The sequence below is a fragment of the Sus scrofa genome, chromosome 4 (assembly GCF_054392235.1).
Source record: "Sus scrofa isolate SSC_HxYL_T2T_F1_AM1 chromosome 4, Sscrofa_HxYL_maternal_Yorkshire_Landrace_v2.0, whole genome shotgun sequence".
Taxonomy (NCBI): domain Eukaryota; kingdom Metazoa; phylum Chordata; class Mammalia; order Artiodactyla; family Suidae; genus Sus; species Sus scrofa.
Window position 1 is genome coordinate 39,078,702 of NC_139386.1, and position 26,691 is coordinate 39,105,392.

The 26,691-nt window shown below is 38.1% G+C and overlaps 1 protein-coding gene across 3 annotated transcripts in view; it reads right to left on the minus strand.

Moving 5' to 3' along the window:
• Nucleotides 1-568: 568 nt before the first annotated feature.
• Nucleotides 569-26,691, minus strand: part of MTDH (metadherin) — a 59,072-nt gene continuing 32,949 nt past the window's right edge. The window contains exons 7-13 of one of the 3 annotated variants that reach the window (XM_005655347.3): nucleotides 25,650-25,739; nucleotides 23,146-23,244; nucleotides 15,558-15,682; nucleotides 7,971-8,078; nucleotides 5,974-6,114; nucleotides 3,481-3,637; nucleotides 569-2,321 (exon numbers count right to left, since the gene is read on the minus strand). In XM_005655347.3, the coding sequence (XP_005655404.2) occupies nucleotides 2,251-2,321; nucleotides 3,481-3,637; nucleotides 5,974-6,114; nucleotides 7,971-8,078; nucleotides 15,558-15,682; nucleotides 23,146-23,244; nucleotides 25,650-25,739 (791 nt within the window). In that variant the 3' untranslated portion in view covers nucleotides 569-2,250. 3 annotated transcript variants of the gene reach the window in all.

Below are 26,691 nucleotides of genomic sequence, written 5' to 3' on the forward strand. Positions count from 1 at the left end.
AGGATTAACTGTGCAAGAGTCTGCACCTCATGCCTGTGTAAGAGAATGAACTTATTAATTTTATCATTCATAGCTGCCTCCTCTCAAAACAGAAAATCCATGTCCCGGCTCTTGAGCCAGAGAGAAGGGACAGGTATCTCCATCCTGGATCCACCCCGATTTAAGAGCGCACCTCTCCATCTCCACACTCAATCTCCCCTCAAAAGACGGTGTCTCTAACGCCTGGCAGCGGCAGTTGAGTGAGTGATAGCTACTAAGCTGGAGAAATAAAATCCCACATGTGACAAAGCCAGCACAACTCTAAGATAAAGAAATGGTGAGGTAGAGTTGAGAGAGTTCAATCAAATTTTTTGAGCACAGATCTTTTGGCACATTCTAAAATTACACAGACTCCCTAATTCAAGCCTCCTTTGTGATATCTTTACAAAGTGCTGCAATGTAGGCATCCTTGGATCTCTTTAGGAAGCATCCATATAAAGCTAACAGAATACAGTCATTTGAAGAAATCCACTCCTGGCACTTTAGCTTAATATTTACCCCGATATTGAAGCAAATAAAAACAATGCTATCCATTTGCTGAATTTATTTAAACAAATCAATTTAGAAATATCATAGAATTAAAACAAAACTTCTGACATGTAAACATACTGCCATGTTCCTGAAACAGATGTTAACACCTGATAAAAGTTAATAATCACTTGTTAGGAAAGCTGTCCATTAATAAGGCCAGTCTTCAGCGAAACCAAAACCATTTTGTCTCTTTAGCTTTCCCAGTGTGACAATGCAATACTATCGAACCACAATCAAATAGAATAAAGACAAGATTGGATGGATAGATCAGTACCATTGGTTACAGCTGTTAAACAGTTTCATTCTTGGCGCCACAGAAAAACAATTAAGCCAATCACATCAAATAAGTCATGGCTTTTTTTCTTTATCACAATTCACTAAGTGATGTTAATTATGGTCCTTGTCAAACACGTTTGGTAAAGGCTATTTACAGTGTACATGGCTGAGCATGCACTAGTTATAGTTACAAAGATACCTGCCAGTTTATTACAATAGAATTACACAGTGCCTGAAAACGGTGAAACAACATCTCACACGTCGTTTAAATCCATATAGTTTCAAGCAGGAAACGTTCCTTATTTGACCACGATTGCAATAGTTACATGAAAATTCTTATAAAAACATGACTCCCCTTCAAGAAATTGATGCATATTCTACGCACTACAGGTTAAGGCAGTAAAAAAATGTATTCCTGATAACTGGAGGTCTTGACAATGTCAATTTAAAGCTGTCTGACTCTAGTTTTTCATTCGCCATCATAGACTCAAAAGTTCTGTCTGTATAACTAGTTTGTGAAAGACTTCCTTTTTAAAGTCAAAAAGTATTAGTAATGAAGAAGAGCTGACACTGGAAAAAAGTAATTGCTAGGGAAAGGAAAAACATAAGTTGGATTTTGTCTGAAAGTATTCAAATCATAAACAAGAGCATTATTTGTGAGTCTGAACCTTAAAAGTATAAGACAAATACATATATAGTTTACCTTTCTTAACTTAAAATACACTGTACTTTGAACAATTCAAGTAATGTAAGACTTCATCAAAAATAACTTCATAAGCCATACAAGTGTCAATTGCATTTTGAATGTTTTAAGAACTTTTTAAAAATTGTAAACCAAACCATGAGAGTTTAGTTAAACAAAGAATAAATGACTTTTTATTTGCACTTGTGATTCCTTTAATATAAACTGCTACCAACAAATATGTAAAGATATGGCAGATTATGCATTTGATCAAAGCACTTTGATTTAAGCATAAAATGTATTCAAATGGTTTAAGTTCCGTGCATAAGATCCAAGAAGCTGCCAACTAATTTGTAGGCAACCTTCTCTCTAATCAGAATCCTTTATTCCTCAGCTGCAGATGAGATAGGGCACAATCTGTTGTAAACAGGGCACTGTTATAAAACCAGGATAATATTCTTAAATTAAGATTGTTCTTGTTAAATTGAAGAGAGACTTTCCCCAAGTGTCTTCCAGCACTGTAGTATATTCTGCTGACCTCTTAATTTCATAAATTAACTTTCCTTTGATTCCATTTTTACGGTGGTTGTGTTCACAGTCTTGTTTTAAAAATTGGTTTAAATTTATATAAAACTCTGTACATGTTCACAAATTATTGCATAAACAGCATAATCTTCAAGACAGTGTTTACAAACACATGTCCAATTCAGGAAAAAAAATATTCACGTTTCCCGTCTGGCTTTTTTCTTCTTTTTTATTTGTTTGGGAGATTCCCAACTAGTTTCAGACTTGGCTAAAGGGGGGGAGGGAGGAGGAAAAAGAAAAAAAAGTTAGGAGGCAGTGAATACTGTTCTGCTTCAAAAATATAAAATTAGCATCAACTAAAATATGCTTTGAAATTCAGTAACTATGCCTTAAATTTTACATGTTTATATTCTCAAGTTTTAGTTACATGTTTTTAGGTTATTCTCTGGCTGCCTTCCTATCTTCCTTTCTTTTTTTTTTTTTTTTTGGTCTTTTGTGCCATTTCTTGTGCCGCTCCTGCAGCATGTGGAGGTTCCCAGGCTAGGGGTCGAATCGGAGCTGCAGCCACTGGCCTACGCCAGAGCCACAGCAACGCTGGATCCGAGCCGCGTCTGCAACCTACATCACAGCTCACGGCAACGCCAGATCGTTAACCCACTGAGCAAGGGCAGGGACTGAACCCGCAACCTCATGGTTCCTAGTCAGATTCGTTAACCATTGCGCCACGACGGGAACTCCCCTATCTTCCTTTCAATCCCAATGTATACAGATGATATTTCACTAGTTCTTTTTTTTGGGGGGGGGGATACCAGAGGCATAAGGAAGTTCTGAGGCTAGGGGCTGAATCAGAGCTGCAGCTGCTGGCCTACACCACAGCCATGGCAATTTGGAATCTGAGCCACATATGCTGCAATTCATGGCAATGCCAGATTCTTAATCCACTGAGTGAGGCCAGGAATGGAACCCAGGTCCTCAAAGATGCTAGTTGGGTTCATTACCACTGAGCCACGATGGGAACTCTGATATTTCACTAGTTTTGACCATCATTTAATATGACTCAATCTAAGTAATAAATGTGAAAATGAGTAAAATGGAAACTAAAGGTAGCTGAAGGGAGAAAAAGTAGGGAAGAAAAGGGACAGAACAATCTGTACTCAAGAACATGTGACAGAAAAAGGGAGGGGCCAGGCCAATAAGGGTAGGTATCAAGTCAAGTCCTCCTCGGTGCATGGCCTGGTCCACCTATTCTTGCCTGGAGTGACTGCAGCCTCTTGGCCCTCACAACTGAGGTCCACAAGGTTCCAAGGATCTGGCTTTGCAAAGGAGGGAAGGGCTGCTCTATTAATGGATTATTAGACTACTACGATATTAATACTTACAAACACTACGGAGAACACACGAAATAATAAAAAATGAGGACTACTTACTCTGTGAAGGAGGCACACTATTTTGCTTAGTATTTGACTTGGATTTATCTGTTTCTTGTAGCATCGGTGGCACTTGGGAAGAGCTCTTGTCAGAATCACTTTTTGATAAAGTAACAGATGGCTCGGTAGAAATAGTAGGTGGAAGAGTCTTGATAGGCTATTGTGAAATAAAATTATCTTAGATTTTCATTAGAAAGTTCAAATAAAGTTAAGTATCATAGTAATAACAAGAGGCTTGTTTAGCAGCAAGTAAATATGACGATGGTTTCCCAATAATTTACCAGCAGAAGCACTACAACTACACTGCCCTCTAGTGACACATAACCAAATAAATCTTTACCTATAATATCTACAAATATGGGCTGAGATAAAAACAGGGGAGTGTAATGTTACAAGATGTTTACTGATTCTCAAATGGGAACGAATCCTCCCATTTTCATTAACTTCTACATTTTTCTTTCTCATTACAAATAGCAGGATTTGTTATTTGTTCAATGGTTGTGTCCACTTTTCACCAACTCTCAACTCAAAACTTTTTCATGTGAAAGGCAAAAGAAACAGTGAATTTCTGCACTACCAATAGGTGAGTTCCCCTTTTCTCCTTCTCAAGGAGAGCCAGGAATATCTCAAATAGCAGCAGCAAGAACGTCGGTTTCCTTCCCAAGGAATAAGATAACCTCAGAAAAAGCAGATTATGGCTATTAGCCTAATCGATTAAAGTGACTAGTAACACTCAGGTCTAAATCTTCAGCGTTTTATCCAGTCTGGGAGTGAAAACTTGCTTATTTAGGGCCTAGATTCTTGAGCCGAGCTTCTCCTTTCCAACCTGGGAGCAGAGACGTAAACTAATTGACTTGCGTCAATGAGGCCTGTTCAGGTCAGGGCAGATAATGACACAAACTCCAATACTTGGAGTAACCTGAGGCTGTAATGGATGAGTAAGCTGCCATTTCACCCTTTGGCTTTACCTGTGATGATTATTTTGAATACAAAACCAAGGGTAAGTAACGCTTGTTTTGTCCCTTGTTCTTCCAGGCTCCAAGGGCTGGGGAAAGCACAATGGGGAAAGGAAACAAGAGGAGGATGTGTACCCAGGTAACTACCAGGACTCCTTACTATTCCAGGTAACTGAAGCTGCATTTATGCTGCTCAATTCAGCTTTATTAATGTTCCCTGTATTTATCTCATACCCAGAAGTTTTAGTACTCATCTAAAATCCACAGCCCCCCCAGTTCTCTCACTTATCTATATTAAATCACAAAAAGACTCCAATATCCTTTACAAGATGGCTTCTGAAAACAACTAAGAAAAACATCAAAACATCATACGGTCCTTTGCAGTCTTACTATTAAACCCATGCATGTACTGAGATTGCATCCTTTTTCCTCAAAACACTCTCAAGGAATTACAAACATCAAATTGAAACAGGAAGTATGGTTAAGATTTTTAGTCCAAAAATCTGTTACAAATTCTTTCTCTTAGCAATAACTCAGGTACTTGTATAAGCTGTTTCATTATGTAAGCTCCAGAAAGAGCTTTGTTCTCTAATGTATCCATCTCCAGAACCTGAAGGGTGTGTGGCACTGTGGTAGATTCTCAATACACTTTTTTGGATGAGTATACAAAATAATCAGGCAGAATTTTGTGGTTATGCACACTTCAGGCCTACGCCACAGCCATATCAACGCTGGATCCGAGCCACGTCTGCGACCTACACCACAGCTCAAGGCAACTCCCAGAAATCAGATTTAGGTGTCACTGTTACCTTTTGTAAAATGGTCCCTTCTAACATACCAAAATTTTTCAGAGATGGCACATACTTCAAGATGCTGTCACCAAGTTTTATCTTATTTTATTTTTTGCCCCCCCTCCCCCACAGTTAGTTTTTAGGGCCGCACCCTCGGCATATGGAGGCTCCCAGGCTAGGGGTCAAATTGGAGCTATAGCTGTCAGCTTACACCACAGCCACAGCAACTCAAGATCCAAGCTACGTCTGTGCCCTATACCCCAGATCACGGCAACGCCAGATCCTTAACCCACTGAGTGAGGCCAGGGATTGAACTTGAATCCTCATGGATACGGATACTAGTGGGATTCATTTCTGAGGTGCCACAACTGGAACTACAGTCTCCAAATTTTATACAAATACTATAAACCATAGTCATACTACGTGTATGGTTTTGTGAAGGTGCAACCAGCCACATTTTCTGTAAGTCATGATTTTCTGTAAGCCATCTATCCCCTGTAAGCCTCGATATTTAATGAGGAAAAATATAGTCTAGTGGCTCTAGTTTCATCTCTAATAGCTATGGGACGTGGGCCAAATTATCCAACTTCTCTAATCTCATTTATATAATGGGTCTCACCTTTCCTGTGGAGTTTTGAGGGCATTTTGGTGTATTAAAAATGTTTAGCATGGTGCTTCAAAAAAAATATTAGCAATAATACAATTCTCAAGTCATCAAAATTTCATTCTTAAATATAAAAAATTACCTGGCTATTTCTGATGAGTGCTTCTGCAGGATCACTAGTGCTTATGGTCTTTAAGGAAAAAGCTTTCTCCTGTTTTGGACGGACTTTCGAGGTATTCACTGGAAGCTCTTCTCTAATCTCTTTTTCTAATTCTTCTGTGTCCTACAGAGAAAAGTAGTGTATTAGATGATATAAATCACTCATTTTTATTAATTAAAATCTATTTGGTTTGTAGTACTAATATCCAGAAGATAGTCCCAGAAGATAATTTTATTTCAGAAACTGCCTGGATATCTTAAAAGAGCCTAAAAAAATAATTATTCAAAGATGCATAATCACAGGTACATTTGGAATATATACAATCATTGTTCCTGCTTTCCTCAGGGATTTAAATCTAAATCAACTGTAAATTAAAAAACAACACACACACATCTGTAAATGGGAGCCATTTAATTAACTAAACCAAATGATAAACTAGTATTTTTTTCCTGTTAGAAAAAGGACATAGTGAATTAGTTGAGTTTTTAGAACTAGCATTTCACTTAACGACGACTTCTGGGAATGAAGTACTTATATATAATTTCTTTTTTTTCTTTTTTCTTCTGTCTTTTTGCAATTTCTAGGGCTGCTCCCATGGCATATGGAGGTTCCCAGGCTAGGGGTCGAATCGGAACTGTAGTTGCTGGCCTACGCCAGAGCCACAGCAACGAGGAATCCGAGCCGAGTCTGCGACCTACACCACAGCTCACGGCAGCACCGGATCCTTAACCCACTGAGCAAGGCCAGGGATTGAACCCACAAGCTCGTGGTTCCTAGTCGGATTCGTTAACCACTGAGCCACGATAGGAACTCCTATAATTTCTTTTAAAAGGAACTCACCTATTCCACAAGCCAGAAAACTAGTATTGGTAAAGGCTATAATTTAAATCACAGAAATCCACGAAAAGTTTGGCTACATGGATTTTGGATAGTATTACTAATGAAGGACAGCTATCAATAACATTTCTCATCAGCTAGTTCAGCTAATAAGAAAAGCGCACTTATTACATAGTTTTGTTTTTTATGTCCATTGATCTTAGTTATATTAACATAAATGCTCACCTACTATTACTACTGAGAAAAAACTAATACTGATAATGGATTGGCATCATTTATGAAGGGGTGTGTTTCCCACAAGAGAACTGCACACATACTTTAAAAAGTCATGCAGAAAAAAAAAAAAAAAAAAAAAAGCCATGCAGAAAATTTCCCCAAATAAAGTAGGAAAATTACAATAGCCAATCCCCTAGAAATTTTGGCGATCTCCTACATTTAAAGGAATGAAAACAAGTAGCCACATGGTTATACATAAAGGCTAAGCCTTTCATAAGGTTGTAATGTTATGGTGGTAAGTGTTTTCAAAAATAAATCCCTGCACATTTCGAGGAATCTAGTATGCCTTAAAATATCTTTGTTTTCATCTGTATTATAATCTAGTAATAGATTATAGGAAAGACCAAAGAAAAGAAAATTAAAATATAAAAGTGATAATAAATAGAAAGTTTCTATTGGAAGCCAAAAAAGCAGGAAAGAACACTTGAGTGGAACAGCCAGCAAACTCACAGTCAAGTGAAAGATTCTACTTCTTATGCACATAGTTTTTCTTTCTAATTGTGCTAAAATTCTAATTTGCTGAATTCCATTACTCAAAGAATTTCTGTGTGAAATACTGTATTCCTTCCTTTTCCATTTCACCATAATATAAACCAAAATGCATCTAATTTAAAATTTTAGTTCTTTACTTTTAGGTTTATACCTTTGATATAATTTTCTTTCAAGCAATGTTTTTATTACAGCATGATGTATAAAATCTTTAAAACATTCTATGACTTTTCATACTTTTTTTCAAATGTTTTTCAGGTAAATCTGACACCTCACACTATCTTAGAGCTTTACATTTTCTTATCATCTGCATATTATCTTTGTACAACTCAGCAGTAGGAGCTTAATGAATGATGTCTGTTGTTTTGATATTCTACCTGTGTAGGAGAGTTATCTTCACCTTGCTTCTTCTTTTTCTTCTTTTTCTTTTTTGATTTCCCAGTTGGAAGAGCTCCCTCTCCCTTTTCTTTATCATCATCTGAAACCTAAGGTTAAAAGTAAGAAGTATTGGAGTGAACCAACTGGTTAAGTTTCCATTATTCAGAAAATTATTATGAAATAATTTAAGTTCAGTCTTTTTCTCCCAAATCATGAATAAGAATTAGTAACAATAAAACTGATCTGAAATCACATATTCAAAAATAACAAAGGTTACATGGAAATGTACTCTTCCATCTTTCATCGCTCACTTCATAGTCAGTTAGAGAGCTGTGTAAACCTTTTTTAGAAGGTCATTGCAGGGAATTCCCATTGTGGCTCAATGGTTAACAAATCTGACTAGGAACGATGAGGGTGTGGGTTCGATCCCTGGCCTCAGTGGGTTAAGGATCCGGCACTGCCCTAAGCTGTGGTGTTGGTTGCAGATGCAGCTCATATCCCAAGTTGCTGTGGCTGTGGCATAGGCTGGGAACTTCCATATGCCTCAGGTGCAGCCCTAAAAAGCACACACACACACAAAAAAGTAATTTCATAGATAATTTATTTATTTATTTTTTGGAGGAGGCCCGTGTCCACAGCACAGGGAAGTTCCTGGGCCAAAGATCAAACCCAAGCCACAGCAGCAACCTGAGCTGCTGCAGTGACAATGCCAGATCCTTTACTAACTGTGCCACAAAAGAACTCCTGTTTTATTTATTTTTTTTGCCTTTTAGGGGCACACCCTCAGCATATGAAGGTTCCCGGGCTAGGGGTTCAACAGAAACTGCAGCCACTGACCTACACCAGAGTCACAGCAATGCGGGATCCGAGCCACGTCTGCAACCTACACCACAGCTCACGGCAACGCCGGATCCTTAACCCACTGAGCAAGGCCAGGGATTGAACCCGCAACCTCATGGTTCCTAGTTGGATTCGTTTCTGCTGCACTACGATGGGAACACCTGTTTTATTTATTTAAATGCAGAACTTCTTGCATTAAAATTAAATTTGACCTGTTAAGAGAATGACAAGCTACGCAGTAGGAAGAATATACGCAAATCATATATCCAACAAAGTACTTGTATCTAGTTTGTTCAAAGAACACTCAAAGTTCAACAGTAAGCAAACAAATTCAATCAGAAAATGTACAAAGGATATGAACAGACATTTACAAAAGAGAATAGACAGATGGCAAAGAAGCACATGGAAAGATGTTCACCACCATTAGCCACCTGGGAAATGCAAATTAAAACGGCAATGAGTAGGAGTTCCCTGGTGGCCTAGCAGTTAAGAACCCAGTATTGTTACTGTTGTGGCTCTGGATCAATCCTTGGCCCAGGAACTTGTGCAAGATGCAGGCAAGGTCAAAAACAAAAACACCACAACGAGTAGCCATTATACACTTACCAGATGGCTAAAATAAACAGTGACCAATAGCAAGTTCTGGCAAGGATGCAGAGAAATTAGATTACTCATACATTGCCAAAGGAAATGTAAAGTGATACTCTGGAGAATAGTTTGGCAGTTCTTAAAATACTAAATATGCAACTACCATACAACCCAGGGACTGACCTCCTGAGCATTAATCCCAGAGAAATGAAAATTTATGTTCACCCAAAAACCTGTATATGAATGTATACAGCAGCTTTATACACAAGAGCCCTTAACTGAAAACAACTCAGCTGTCCTTCAATAGGGGAATAGTTAAATAATCTCAGGAGTATCATGGCCATGGGCTACTACTCATATATAAAAAAGGACCAACTAATAATCCACAAAATAATCTGAATGAATCTCTAGAGAATTATGCTGAATGAAAAAACCAGTACCAAAATGTTACATACTACATAAACTCTTGAAATGAGAAAATCCCTGAGTTGGGGAACAGATCACTGGTTGCTAGGAGTTAAGAAGGGGGTGGAGGAGTTCCCACTGTGGTGCCATGGGTTAAGTAAGAATCTGACTGCAGAGGCTCGGGTCACTGCAAAGGCACAGGTTCAATACCTGGCCTGGTGAGGTGGGTTAAGGGTCCGGTGTTGCCACAGTTGTGGAGTAGGTGCAGCCTTAAAAAAAAGTAGAAAGTTTTTTTAAATGGGGGGGGGGTGAAGGAAAGTACAGCATTTATTGCAGGGCACCTCACGAGTAGAATGGGCAGCTCACGCTCATAAGACACGAACTGGGGAGCTCCTGCCATGGCTTAGCGGTTAACAAACCTGACTAGAGTCCATGAAGATGTGCGTTTGATCCCTGGTCTTGCTCAATGGGTTAAGGATCTGGTGTTGCTGTGAGCTGTGGTGTAGGTCACAGACGGGGCTCGGATCTGCTGCAGCTGTGGCGGAGGCTGGCAGCTAACAGCTCTGATTTGACCCCTAGCCCGGGAACTTCTATATGCTGTGGGTGCGGCCCTGAAAAGCAAAAACAACCAAAACAAAACAAACAGAAAAACAAAAGACACAAACTCTTGACAGCTTTCAGAGAAAGTTGTTCTTGTTCTTTCTTTTAAAAAAAAATTTTTGTTGGAGTACAATTGATTGATTTACAACACTGTGTTAGTTTCAGGTGCAGCAAAATGAATCTGCCATACATATATACACATCCACTCTTTTTCAGATTCTTTTCCAATCTAGGTTATAATAGAATATTGAGCAGAGTCCTCTATGCTGTATGGTAGGTCTGTGTTAGTTATCCACTCTATATATAGTAGTGTGTATATATCAATCCCAAACTCCCAATTTATCCCTTCCCCTCATATTTCCACCTTGGCAACCATAAGTCTGACATAGTGTTCTACAAGTCTGTCTCTGTTCTGCAAGTAAGTTCATTTGTGTCATTAAAAAAAAATTGCACTTGAGAAGGGATATCATTGAAAATTATATTCTGCATGATAAAAATAGCAAATTAGAATTGTTAAATTAGTATTCTTGATATTTCTTCACACATACCACACAGCTGAGCTTTCTATAGGAAAAGTGCTTTTTGTTTATTCTGTCTGTACAGATGATAGCCAAGACTCCTAGACTCTACTTAAAGAAAGAGATAATATGGCTAACTTGCTATTTCTCTCCTCAGCACCACAGTTATTAGGATAATTCTGGAGGTCTCATGAGCCACCAAATAGTTTACAGAAATTACTAGCAGATGGAAAAACACCCCCCCCCCAAATCTCCACAAACCTAGCTAAGAGATTTTAGTTCAAGTTGGTTGCCTGTTGTGGAGAAACTTCCTTAGAAGTTTTCAATATAGACTCACAACGACTAAAATACCATATGAAAACATGCATCCTATGAAGGATATTCAGGTCACAAGGACCGTCTGCTTCTCAGCCAATTTATAGTCCAACCATAAGAGAAATGTGGTTCTGCCTGGCAAAACACTACTTTTGTTCACAGCAAGAAGGCTGAAACCAACACCTTTTTAAAAAAAAAAAAATTTTTTTTTTTATTTGGCTGTGCCTGTGACATAACTTTTTGGGCCAGAGCAGCAACCCAAGCTGCTGCAGTGACAATGTTGGATCTCTAACCCACTGTGCCACAAGAGACCTCCTGAAATCAACATTAACATTTTGAGAAATTACTGTGGATTTTTTAAATTTAAAATTTTTTTAGAGCCCCGTCCTAATCTTATTCCCACACTACCTCCCTAGGGGGTAAATTACCATGAATTTCTTTTGTTTGCATCCAATCAATTCTCCGTAATTTATGTGTATTCACACACAGAAAGTTCACATAATGGTATCATATTGTATCTTTCTGTAGTGTGTCCTTCATGATGCAGCATGTTTTTGAGATTCTATTCATGTTGATATTAATGTAGTTTCATTTCACTTATTTTTAATATCTGTCTAATTTGCTACTGTAAACATGACACATTTTATATCTCCATTCCCCGATTTATGAGCATTTAGATGACGCCTCATTTCTGTTCACAAACACAAAAAATGATCTCTGAACATACTCAGAAAAAGAACTATACTTTGATAGTCTTTACTCCATCAGTGGTTCTATGGTTTAATTCTGATGATCAGGCACAGGGAAGTTTCAGTTAGAAACACAGACTTTCAATTGCACATTCACTAAACATTCAACAAATATCAGAATGATTACTATGTTTTAAGATACTGTACTAGGAAGTGTTTTCTTTCTTTCTTTCTTTTTTTTTTTTTTTAATAGACTTTTTTCCCCTTATTGTAGGGCAGCATCTGGCATGTGGAGGTTCCCAGGCTAGGGGTCAAACTGGAGCCACAGCAATGCCAGATCCGAGCTGTGACTGCAACCTATACCGCAGCTCACAGCAATGCCGGATCCTTAACCTACTGATCGAGGCCAGAGATCAATCCCGTGCCCTCCTGGATACTAGTCAGGTTCGTTAACCACTGAGCTACAACGGGAACTCCTTGTTATTATTATTTTTAAGTCATCATTTACTCAACTCACTTCAATAGGGCCACTATTCCAAGATTTCTAATGAAACTGCTCAAAATTACCAGATAGCGTATGTCTGAGCCTCTGTGACTGAGAACTCTCTTTTCTGTTTCTTTCATGGGTTTTTGTTTCTCCTTAAAAGTTGAGAGTTCCCCAGATTTCCGTGCTAATTATACTGCTCTTTTCAACTCTATAAATTTTCCTAGATCTCTCACTCACCTTCAAAGTTTTTTATTTTTTATTTTTTGTCTTTTGTGCCATTTCTTGTGCCACTCCTGCAGCATATGGAGGTTCCCAGGCTAGAGGTCCAATTGGAGCTGTAGCCACCGAGTCTGCACCCTATACCACAGCTCACAGCAACGCCAGATCCTTAACACACTGAGCAAGGCCAGGGATCAAACCTGCGACCTCATGGTTCCTAGTCGGATTTGTTAACCACTGAGCCACGATGGGAACTCCTACCTTCAAAGTTTTCACAACCATATACTAATAACTTCCAAACACAAATATTCTCCCTAAGCTTTAACTTGTTACATTATTTCTTAGGCATATCTACAAAACACCCTGCACTTAACATATCCCAAACTGAACCAACCATCTTCCCCCCAGTTATCTAGCTTTTGCTTTCTCTGTTGGGAAGCACCGTTTTTACTGTCTCAGTCATCTAAGCTATAACCCTAGAAGTCATTTTTGATGATTCTTTCTCCAATCAATTCTAACCACATGTTCTGCTGATTTTGCTTCAATTTACTTTTCAAATCTCTCTTCTACTCTGTATATCATTCTTATTACTACTGTAGAGGACTATTAAATAACCTCTGACTTGGTATTCCTGCCTTTATTCTCATATCCCTCCACTCCTTTTTCTATATGAGTTGTCAGAGTAGCCAAAAAACCTCCCCAAAATCTCACTTTAGCTTAAAATTCTTCCTTATTTATAGGAAAAAATCCAAGTTTTAAAAAACATGAAATTCAAGGGCTTCTGGAATCTGGTCCCTGCTTACCTCTCCAATCTCACTCTGACCACTCTGCTAAAACTCCAAAGTGCTTCCGTAATATCTAACACATGTACAGCATTACTTTTATCTATCAATGTGCCTGTCTCCTTCCTCTCCATCCTAACTAGATCACAGGCTCCTCAAAGACAGTAACTGTGTCTTGTTTATCTTGTTTCTCCACTAGCACAGTAGCTGAAGCTTGGCAGATGCTCAATTAATGTTCGTTGAATATCAATGGCCTTATTATCTCAGAGCCCTCTTTGACATTTCATCTTCTTTTCTATAACCAAGCAGTAGAAAAGTCTGATTGGTAGCCTAAGGTCTCTTGTAAATAACTGTTTCCATTTATTTTTCAAAGCTATCGACTTGTTTCATTACCTCCTTTCCTGATTTATGTAGTGCCCTCTTCAACACTTAACCAAAGTAGTACAAAATAGTCTCCCAAACCAGTCTTCTCTTCTATCTGCAATATCCAGTCTAATTTTTCTAACCCTAGCAATGATTATGTTATCTCTCGTTTAAGAGCTGTCAGTGGGTTTTCATTAGAGAATTCCATACAAATGTGGCAAGGTTGGAGTTTCAGTCATGGCTCAGTGGAAAGGAATGTGACTAGCATCCATGAGGACATGGGTTTAATCCCTGGCCTCACTCAGTGGGTTAAGGACCTGGTGTTGCTGTGGCTGTGGTTATGTAGGCTGGCAGCTGCAGCTCCAATTCAGTCCCTAGGCTGGGAATCTCTGTATGCCGCATGTGAGCCCTAAAGACACAAAAAAAAGTAGCAAGGTATACACATCACCTGTTTCATCTTATTATTCAGTTAATGAGTGCCAAGCACAGTGTTAGAGCTACAAAAATAAAAACTTTCACAGTTCCTTTTTGTCTTTTCTTTTGACGGCTGCACCTGCTTCTCCCGCCCCTCCTTTTCTCTTTAGGGCTGCACATGTGGCATATGGAAGTTACCAGACTAGGGGTGGAATTGGAGCTGCAGCTGCCAGCCTACATCACAGACACACAATGCTGGATCCGAGCCTCATCTGCAGCCTACACTGCAGCTTGTGGCAATGCTGGATCCTTAACTCATTGAGCAAGGCCAGGGATGGAACACACATCCTCACGGACACTGTGTTGGTTTCTTTCTTTCTTTTTTCTTATTAGGGCCACACTCATGGCATATGGAAGTTCCCAGGCTAGGGATCAAATCAGAGCTGCAGCCACTGGCCTACACCTTAGCCACAGCCACACCAGATGGGAGCCACATCTGGAATCTACATTGCAGTTCGTGGCAATGCCATATCCTTAACCCACCGATTGAGGCCAGGGATCAAACCTGTATCCTCTCAGATACTAGTCGGATTCTTAATCTGCTGAACCACAACAGGAACTCCCTGTGTTGCTTTCTTAACTCGCTGAGCTACAATGGGAACTCCTCACAGTCCCTTTCTTTAAGGAATGCAGCCCAGAAAGGGAAGACTGACATATAACGAACTGATTCTAGAGCTCCCTTGTGGCTCAGTGGGTTAATGATTGGGCATTGTTACTGCCGTGGCTCTGGTTACAGCTGCTGTGGCCCAGGAGAACTTCCACATGCTGTGAGTGCAGCCAAAAAAAAAAAAAAAAAAAAAAAAAAAAAAAAAAAAAAAAAAAACAGAAACAAAGAAAGAAAGAAAAAGAAAAAATAGCACCAACTTATTCCACAAGTTGCATTATATTCCTCCACTAAACGTGTTACCAACTTTCCTCCCTTGGTTCCCTTCTCATAATGTTCTTGGTGTTGTCTGTTACTAGGAAGCTTTCCTTAATCTTTCATTGAGAACAAAACTATTCCTCCCTAAACACACAAAGAGGTGGTAGGCTGTTATAACAATTTTGTAAGCGAATAGGAATTGTGCATTTTGTTTTCTTATCAGTGTCTGATAGTGCTTTCCATATAGTACAATCCTTAATGATTGGTGGAAAAAAAGAAATAGTGATATAGAGAAAGCACGTGGACATATGATGACAGAGCATACAGGATTAAAGGCCTCTCTGAAGCAATTCTACCCCTGGATATATTTATAATATAGAATGTAATGCTCAATAATTCTGGGTGCACAGGGAAATAAACATGCCCACCAGTTCCTTTACTCACTTTTTGATCATCAGGAATTGGTTCCTGGGACTTTAGAAGTGAAGCTCTTTCTTCCTCTACCCAATTCCCCCACTCCTCTGCTGGCGCGTTCCAATCAGAGCTGGGATCAGCAGAAGACAGACCATCTAAAATTTAACAGTGTGAATTAGGTATCTGTCATTTCTACTAAAAACTAAATGCAAAAACCAAAATTCCTAATTTTGAACAAGTAAATTTTAAATGACTGCTCTTCTCTCTCTCAAGCACATTTTAAGAGCTAGGGAAAAAAACTTAGTAACATGATGTTAAAAACCTTTACCCAATGTATGCTGGGCACATCATATGAACAGATGGAATGTCTAAGAAACTCCAGAAAGGTTAGGAATTAATAACCATTTATTCCACGCTTCCTACTTCCTTTACTATCAAAGGAAGTTGATCTCCTGAATTTGCTGTTTTTTTAATGTGGATGTATAACTTCATCTAGGACTTGCTAATTTTTCCTGTCTTGATTATTACAACATTTGGTAACTGATCTTTTCACCCAGGATATAGAAGGACTCAGTCTTTAACAGTAGTGCCAATATCACGCTCCTCCCCTCCTTATGAGCTTTTCAAGATTAGGTTCTTCTTCAAACTCCCAAGTCATGCAGAATAGTCAACCTCTTCTTTTCCTCCTCTTTTTTTTTTTCTTTTTTTTTTTTTGTCTTTTTGCTATTTCTTTGGGCCGCTCCTGCGGCATATGGAGGTTCCCAGGCTAGGGGTCGAGTCGGAGCGGTAGCCGCTGGCCTACACCACAGCCACAGCAACGCGGGATCCGAGCCGTGTCTGCAACCTACACCACAGCTCACGGCAATGCTGGATCCTCAACCCACTGAGCCAGGGCAGGGACTGAACCTGCAACCTCATGGTTCCTAGTCGGATTCGTTAACCACTGCGCCACGACGGGAACTCCTCCTCCTCCTCTTTTTTAAAGAAATATTTAACCTGCACCTTCTTGCATTTTTTCCCAGATTTTTCAATGCTACTTTTTACCTTTCTACAATACGTGGGCCACTTTCAGGGCTTCTATCACCCTATTCTCAAGAGTAAATTTTTATTCTAGACTTCTGAGTTCTTTTGTGCTGAGGCGCACTGAATTTTTACCTTCTTTAGGAAGCTATCACTAGCTTACTCAAAAAGAATAAGCCAGAAAAACAATCTACCCTGGCTAAATAGGTAGCTCTCAAAATTAATTTTTCCCTCCTCTCCTTGGACATCATATGCATCCATATATACTCCTGTAATGACTGCTTAGAGCCAAGATAATACAAGTTAGGCTTTATTTCTAAATGGTTAATTAGTCATTCTAACACTGCTTTACTGAAAAAAAAAAAAAAATCTAACCTTTCTCCAGTTAATGCCAAATTCTTTCCTATATGCTTCAGTCTGTTTCTGAAATTTCTGTTCTATTCCATTGATCTATTCTTGGGATAGTGCCAAATATAACATAACTTTGTAATACATTTTAATATCTAGAACAATAAAACTGCTTGCATTATTCTTATTTTCTTCACTATTCTTATTTTTCTACATAAATTCTATTATTTTTGTGTAGAGGGGAGATATTATGATACATACGCACAAAGGCTTTACAAACCTATGTTTTGAAAAAATATACAATGATCTGGGAAAATGCCAAAAGAAAAAATTACAGACAAAACTGTCTGCAACCTGAACTAAATTTTATCTGAGAAAGAGATAAAAGAAATACCATATATACATAAATACTATATTTTGTATTTTTAGGGCCACATGTGCAGCAGATGAAAGATCCCAATCCAAATTTTATCTGAGAAAGAGATAAAAGAAATACTATATATATATAAAATACTATACAAAAAAAAAATATATATATTTTGTCTTGTTAGGGCCACATGTGTGGCATACGAAAGATCCCAGGCTAAGAGAGTCAAATCGGAGCTGTACCCACTGGCCTACACTACAGCCACAGCAACACCAGATCCAAGCTATGCAGCTCATGGCAAAGCTGGATCCTTAACCCAGTGAGTGAGGCCAGGGATCAAACCCAAGTCCTCATGGATACTAGTTGGGTTCATTACTGCTGAGCCACAACGAGAACCCCATATAACAGATATGTTTTAACAATGAAGTCATAGGAATTTCATCTTCTTAAGCAGTTACTAAGCACCAGAACTTGAGCTAGATATGTAACAGAGATACAAAAATTAGTATGATATAATCCCTCTCCACATGGAGCTTACAGTCTGTTTACTCAAGGATGAAGATAAGTAAGTTCAACAGACAATTAAGTACAGAGCGACAGGTTCTGTTACGGGAGGAGTAGAAAGAAGAGGGGCTAAATCAGAAGAGGATAGGGAGAGACTGAAAATATAAGTAAGAATTTACAGTTCAGCAGAGGAAAAACACAGAACAGCTGATTACAAGTGTGAAATGTGTTACAAAAAAGGAAGTTTCTGCCTATATTCTGATATTTACTACCATGAGCGGGTATCCAGAGCCAGTATTATGTAGTATTAGCACAGAGGTTAAGTGCACAGACCTTAGAGTCAAACAGACCTACAACTGAATCTTGCTCTACCAGTTAATGACTACATGATTGTAGGTTAATTCCTTGATCTTAATGGGCTATAGACAGATTTCATAGGACTGCTGAGAGGATTGAGGATTATATGAGATACATGTAAAGCAGTTCAGGGCCACGCAGTAAGTGCTCAATAAATGATAACTCTGTCCCCCTATCCCCCATTTCTTGGCCATACCTGCGGCATGTGGAAGTTCTTGGGTCAGGAATTGAATGTGAGCCGGCACTGTGACCTATGCCACAGCCACACCAACACCAGAACCTTAACCCACTGTGTCAGGCCAGGGATCTAACTGGCACCCACACAGAGGAAAACTGGATCCCTGACCCACTGTGTCAGAGTGGGAACTCCCCAGTTGTTTTAAATTTATCATTGATGACATTAATAACAGAAAGCCAGTTTCTAAGCTATCAGGCATATAAAATTAAGAATTTATTTCTCACAATCCCAATAAATCTCTCAATAAAATACAATTGGTTATGTCAATGCAGAAGTCATTTTTACAAGTAAAAAGGATCTAGTATACGTCTAGAACCAACTGTTCATCTTACACCAAACATTCACTAACAATATTCTTAAGATATTTGAATGCCAAAGCTGTCAATGGTTTTGCTTTAAACCTCACAAATAAGAAACCCAGATTTACAAAACTGCTGTCCATAAGCCAGGTCTCTTCAGGTCTCTTGTCAAAAAAGAAACTTTGTTAAAAAATAAAAAAATTATCTTGTGAAATCAGATTGTTATGATCATTATACAACTACAGATGTGATAAATTCATTTGAGTAATAAAAACAAAATGAAAAAAAAATAAAAATAAAAAATTTAAGGAATTCCCACTGTGGCACTGTGGGTTAAAAATCTGACTGCAGTGGCTTGGGTCTCTGTGGGGCACAGGTTTGATCCCTGTCCTGGCACTGTGGGTTAAAAGGATCTGGCATTGCTGCAGCTGCAGTGTAGGTTGCAGCTGTAGCTCAGATTTAATCTCTGGCCCAGGAACTTCTATATGCTGTGGACGTGGCCATAAAAAATAAATTTTTTTAAATTAAAAAATTTAAGCAAGTTAATGGGCACTATATTATCATATAAACTATATTCTTAGTAAATACGGTGGTGGGGGTAGGAGATAAAAATCTAGTAAAGCACTTAGTAAAATTATATTTTTTAAAAAAGGCTTAGATAGCCATAAAGTTTGAGGAATATCCGTGGCCTATATTTTAACTTCTATCAGAACATTAACAGAAGCATAGATCTCTACTGGCTTCATAAAATTTTATGGTGATTCTTCCATGTTTATTGGTTTCAGGTTGGTTTTTCTATTATTTTTTTTAATTAACAAAGAAAACCTCTTTAAAACAACAGCTCAAACACCCAAGTCTAAAAACTGTCACTAGGAGACTCCTCAATGCATAATCCTTAAGGTTCATGGGCATAATGTGCTAATAAACTTCTCAGACATGGTTTCTTAGAAATGAAGCAGCAGTATAGTTTCATTTACAGTATAGTTCTCTTCATTTATATAGTAATTTCTCATTTCTTAAAATTCTCCCATCAGTTTGCCAAACTTTTCAAACTCTTCAAAGAGCTATATTAGTTGTCTTTTCAAAATGGCAAGAGATTATCTCACCATTTAATGTGCTTCTGAAATAATGTTTTAGGTTAAAGCATCTCATAGCTCTTCTCTATTTTATCTCAGTAAGAAAATGGCTGTCAATTGCTTCTGGTCAGAACTTAATTCAGCACTAACTTTAATAAAACAAAACAATTACATCAGAAATACATCCTTCAGTATTTTAATACAAATTAATACAAATTAACCCCACTGAGTATACTAATTTTGTCCCTAAAAGAGTACCATCAACGGCACTTCCTGAAAATTTACCATGTATCTATCAGGTAGTGTTCTAAGGGCTTCACATACATTTAGTCCTTATATCATTTAGTCCTCTCAACAACTCTGTGGGGGAAGAATTATTATATTTACAGATAATGGAACTGAAGCACAGAAAAACAAGGAAGCTAAGATTCAAACCCAGGTCCTCAAAGCTCAAGCTCTTAATCCCTTCACTATGTTGCTGTTAATCCAATCACTCTTGTGTGCCAACAAAAACAAAGTTCTATTCAAAATCTCAATTTTTATAGGGGTTATGATAATGTGGTTCCTTTACAGTCACGGTAATTGATAGGTTAACATCTGTCTTAAAAAAAAATTACCTTCAGTACTTTAGCATCGTAACTTTACATTCAAGGGTTTGGGTAAATTTGATGCCTTTCTGACAGATAATGACGTCTATGCTTCATACCAGAGGGTCAATACATTAATTATATCACATTGATAAATGTAAAGATAGTGAGTATGTGTATACGCACACACATTTGGTATATGTATATATATATATATATATACACACACACACACATTTTGTGGATTAGTAAACTTGATTATTTCATGCATCCTATCACCTTAGAAGGAATAAATTCACTTAGTACCAAAATTAGTGACATTAAGACAACACACACACAAAATTCGCAGAGAAAATGAGATTAAAGAGAAACTTTGGGGAGTTCCTGTCGTGGCGCAGTGGTTAACAAATCCGACTAGGAACCATGAGGTTGCAGGTTTGATCCCTGCCCTTGCTCAGTGGGTTAAGGATCTGGTGTTGCCGTGAGCTGTGGTGTAGGTGGCAGACTTGGCTTGGATCTGGCGTTGCTGTGGCTCTGGTGTAGGCTGGCGGCTACAGCTCCAATTAGACCCCTAGAGCCTGGGAACCTCCCATATGCTGTGGGAGCGGCCCAAGAAATGGCAAAAAGACAACAACAACAACAACAAAAAGAGAAACTTTGGACCACAAAGACTGCCAGTACAGCACAACCAACTTGAAAAAGGTGGTGTTGCTGACACTTACCACTTTAAGTATAGAGTCCTGTGGATGTATTTATTTACTTCAGTCTTTTACTTATCACCCAACCATATTTTTCACATCACAAGAATAAAAAGATAAAGGTGGAGCTATTCTGTCCAGGCAGGGAAGCCTAGAGCTCTGTTTGCTTGTTTGCTCAGTATTCCTCATCTTCAACCTACAGATACTCAAGACACCCGCTATTTTTTTTTTACAATCACTCCTCAATTCTACTTTGCACATAGCTGATTTTCTCCCCAAAGTACAGATAGACTATTTTTCTAAAACAGTGCTTTCATGTCTTGTATTATTTGGATTTATCTGATCCTTTGCGATTTACAAAGAACTTTCATATTCCTTCAATACCTCATTAAAACCTCACAACAATCTATGAAGTAGATATGAGAGATTATTTGCTCTATTTTACAGGTCAGTTAATCCAGATTCCAAGGTAAGTGACAAAGATGAAGGCCAAGCCATATGAGGCACCTATGTCTTAAGTCAGAACTAGAACTAGGATTTACCTTCTAAACTAGTATTCTGACCCTTACGTCGCTAATCTTTAGCCAGCAATTCAAGGTTTTTCACAATATGGCCCCTCCCAATCTACCCTCCCAACCTCACCTTCCCCCTAGTCTCTAAAAATTGTGCTTCAATTAACCTAACAGAGACTAATCAAAGACTAATCTTTGAACTGTGTGCAAGCTTACTTTCTTGATTACAATCATCACCGAGACTGTACCATGTAGTGATTAAGAGTAAGAAATACGGAGCCAAATTACCAAAGTTTGATACCAGCTCTTCCATTTAACTAGATGTGTGGCTGGGGAAAATTCGATAATACTTCATCTGGCAAGTATGGAAAAAAATACCTAGCTACCTCATAGAATTGTATTAAATAAGTTACTAATATGCATAAGATCTAGACCATTTAGAGCAGTGCCTGGCACAGTCATGTGTTTGCTTTTATCATTATTTTTACTGAACACCTGTGTATAAAGCTCTGCATTAGGTACGGAGGACAGAGAAACAGTCAATGAGTTCCTGATTTCAAAAGGTTTTAAATTCTAAGGTTTGAAATTGTGTGTGTGTGTGTGTGTGTGTGTGTGTGTGTGTGTGAGATCTTTTTTTTTTCTTTTTAGGGCCGCAATCTCGGCATACAGAGGGGTTGAACTGGAGCTATAGCTGTTGGCCTATATCACAGCCACAGCAACTCGGGATCGGAGCCTCGTCTGCAACCTATACCACAGCTCACGGCAATGCCAGATCCTTAACCTGCTGAGAGAGGACAGGATTGAACCCTTATTCTCATGGATCTCAGTTGGGTTTGTTAACTGCTGAGCTACGAAGGGAACTCTGGATCTTATTTTTTTAAAAAATGAAGAACATAAAAACCATATTCCTGGAGTTTCCGTCATGGTTCAGTGGTTAACGAACCCGACTAGCATCCACAAGGACACATGTTCAATCCCTGGCCTCACTCAGTGGGTTAAGGCTCCGGCATTGCTGTGAGCTGTGGTGTAGGCTGGCAGCTACAGCTCTGATTAGACTCCTAGCCTGGGAACCTCCATATGCTGCAGGTACAGCCCTAAAAAGACAAAAACAAAACAAAACAAAACAAAAAAACAACAACAAACCAAAAACCATATTCCTTTTCCCTCTTTTTTGTGACTTTTGCCTTTAACTTTCCTGTGCTTCTACTGGAAATCAGACTAAGAAAACAGCTTTTTATCAGTATAAAAACTTGTACACTTCAAGAATTCAAAGCCATTCCTGTATATTCTATTCTAATATACTAAACCAAGGAAGACACAACAAGACATTGATTTAAAACAAAAAAATTTAAAAACCAGAAAAACTACAGAGCAACTATAAGAAACCTTTATGTTTAAATATTACCTCAACTATGAAAAGTGAATTTTGTTTTAATTCTACAGGTATGCAATAATCAGTTTAAAGTAGTACACATTTGGTATTAAATTATATTACTATGACCTAACAGGTGAAAATTAGGATTAAAATTAAAACAAGTATGACTTCAGGGTGCTAGAAAGAAAATTATGAAAACAAAAACAAAAACAAGCTGATAATTTTAAAAGGACATACTTAACCCAGACCATTCATCATCGATATAGGGTTGATTACCGCTAGCATCCCACTGATAATCAGAAGTAGTAGACTGAGAAACTGGCTCAGCAGTAGACCCTTAAATGAAAACGAATGCAATAAAATTAAAAATGGAATTTTCTAATGATGTTTCATAACAATAGTTCTATACTTTGCACACGAAGATTTAATTATGTTTTTTTTTTCTCCTAAAAGGAAAAATTCAAACATTAGAAAGAGTTAAGATAAAGAAAAGTAGAATTGAGGGTAATTTTTGATTAAGCATGATAACTACTTGATTAAATTCACTGATCAGAAATATATTTTTTCCCTAGTACCAATCCATTAGATCTTGTCTTTTATAATATATACTCAAACTGGTTATTTATATATTGCAGGAAGTAAAAAAAAGTTGTTTTTCTTTTTAATAAAAAATAATAAAGCACAAAAGAAATCCTGGATGTTTAAAGTTATGCCTATATCCTTAGAACCCTGAAGGAGGGAACTAGAAAATGTCTGAGGTTTGCTACAATCTTCTGCTTAAGGAAAAATAAAAGAAATAGAGGATTACCTAGAGAGGTGAGGCAGAAAGAAGCCAAAGAGAATAGGAGAGATGAGCTGGTGGTTTAGAGACTAAGTTAAATTTAAGTATACTTAAAGAGGAGAGAATATTACTTTCTAGGTTTTTTCTGTTTTTATTTTTTGGGGAGGTAGGGAACAGGTGGAGTGAGTGAGGAGTCACAGTCCTTCAGTGATCTGATGAAGCTGTGGTGGACTAATATCTAGGACTTGCACAAAATTTTGCATATAGTTTTGGGGGCATATAAGTTCAAGGATGCCAAATCAAAAATCCTTGACTCTACAGCCATAAATGCATTTTATTATTTTTTTCTTCCTCTTTAGGGCTGCACTTGCAGCATATGGAAGTTCCTGAGCTAGGGGTCGAATTGAAGCTGCAGCTGCTGGCCTATGCCACAGCCACAGCAACACCAGATTTAAGCTGTGTGTGACCTACACCACAGCTCATAGCAACGCCGGATCCTTCAACCCAGAGTGAGGCCAGGAATCAAACTGGCATCCTCATGGATACTAGTCAGGTTCATCACCACTGAGCCGCAGTGGGACCCAGATTTTTTTTTTTTAAAGGCCATTTTTCTTAACCCACTGAGCCACCATGTGAACTCCGCCATAAATTCATTTTAGAATGTAAATGTAATAAAGCAGTAGTATATACCTCAGGTAGTATATACGCCAGACCATCTGAATCAGAATTTGCATGTTTTAGAGTCTTTAGGTGACTCTGATATTCACTTTGGATTCAGAGCCACCTATATAAAGAAACAGCTAAAAAGAATACCTATTAGTATAAAGACTTACATAATTCATACATAATTAGCATATTCGCTGCTCAGAAGCGCTACAGTTAACACTGCTGCTATTTCTTTAGCAGCCCATGCTGCTTTCTCTGAAGATATGAAGAGAACAGCATCTGTATTGTATGAAGTCAACAAATGAAGTAAGAAATTAACTTGTACCTCTGCAACTGAAATGCAGTCTAAGAGAACAGGGATTGGCAAACTACAACTCATAGGCCAAATCCAGCCACCCCTTTTTTGTATGGCCGGTGAGCAAAAGACAGTTTTTATATTTTTAAATGGCTAAAAAAAAAAAAAAAAATCAAAAGAATAATACTTCAAAACCAGACACACTCATCTGGTTTATGTATCGCCTCTGGCTGCTTTCCTGATACAACGGCAGAATTAAGTAGTTGCAACAGAGACAGCATGGCCCACAAAGCCTAAAATACTTACTATTGGGCTCTTTACAGAAAAAGTTTGCTGACCCCTAGGTTAGCCTAGAAACTCTAGACACTGTAGACACTTAAGTAGTACTGGGTCCATGAACCCAAGTGAACCAAGCATTACAAAACTAAATGTGTCCCACACTTACAGAGTATTTGTTAAGTACATAGAGCTTCTATATTATTAATAAAAGGCATAACCACTTAAGTCACACTGCATTGATAGTGGTTTATTAGCAATGATGAATTTTCTAGTAACTCAAAGATACTCAAAGTAGAGTTATTATGTGAGGGTCCACTGAACCTGAAAGGCTTAGCTATAAATTCATGATAAGGGCAAAGAGAAGTAAAATACCAAATTGGAAGTAGAAGTATGGTAGGAGCACAGCAGTAAGAGAAGAGTGTCATGACCTGGAAGGGAAGGCCTTGTATTTGCATTCGTCTGTGTACCAACATACTTTCAGTTACATTAGGACACAGAATCTTCCTTATCTCCACAAAAGAAAGGAACTAAGCCACACCACCTGCAGATAAGAATTTAGGTCTTTCTTTCTCTTTTATTAAGGCCCTTGCTGTTATACTGTACATCTATTATTTATGTCAACAGCAGTACTTGACTCTGATTATTGTTTCAAAGAGCAAGTGCTAACATTAATTTAAACAATTTTTTTGGTTAACTAAATGAAAGACTGTTTTCACATACCAGAACCAGCAGAGTTAAGTGTGAGAGATGCAAAAGAAGCAGAATTCTGTTCAGAGGTATTCATTCCCCTATCCACACTAGACCAAGCAGCTGTTAAAATAAAGAACGTCACTTGGAACCTTCAATTTGCAATTAAACTTGAAAAGATATGTACAGATTTAAAACTACAATAACAATATTTAAAGACAACCTTAGAAATCAGAACCGCTTAAAATATCAATAATATAGCTACTATTTGAGTGTCTATTATGAACTGGGCTCTTTACTAACTACTAACCCTTCTAACTACTTCTAACCCTTAGGGCAAGTTTCGGAGCAGTTAAGCGACTTGCTGTCAGAAAATAGCTGAGTCATGACTGGAACTTAGTTATCCTTCCAAAGCCCATGTTCTTTCTCTAACATAGCTGCCTACCTTATCATCTACCACAATGAAGCCACTACTTTGGAGCAGGCACTGAACTTGACATTCATTAAAGCCAATCCTTAACTACTACTTAGATAGGAGGTTCACACAGTTTAAATAACTAGCCTAATACCCATAAAAGCTAGTTTGTGGAAGAATAGGGGTTCATACCAAATAGATCTGTCTGAACTAGGAACATGCTCATTCCACTATACCATGATATTCTTTTCAACATTTTAAAGCAATTTCCTTCTTACAGATGAGTATTTTAAGGAACATACACATCTATGAGACCAGTCACATTCATCTTTTCTCAGTGACTCACTGCAAACCTCATCTAATACACTTCCCTTTTGATTTCAACAGACATCCTTATCTACCTAAGCAGGAACCCTAACCTGCTGCTTAATTTTATCTATAGCCACATTAAGCAAGTACTGCCAAATAATTTATGTTCTAATTATGAAAATACTACATAGCTTTTATAAGTAAATTGCAGTATTTCAAAAGGTCATGGTTCTTAAGATTACTTGATAAACTTGACCATTTCTTTTTATTTTATTTTTTAAGTTTTTTGGCCGCACTGGTGGCACATGGAAGTTCCCAGGCCAGGGACTGAACCCACATCATAGCAGTGAC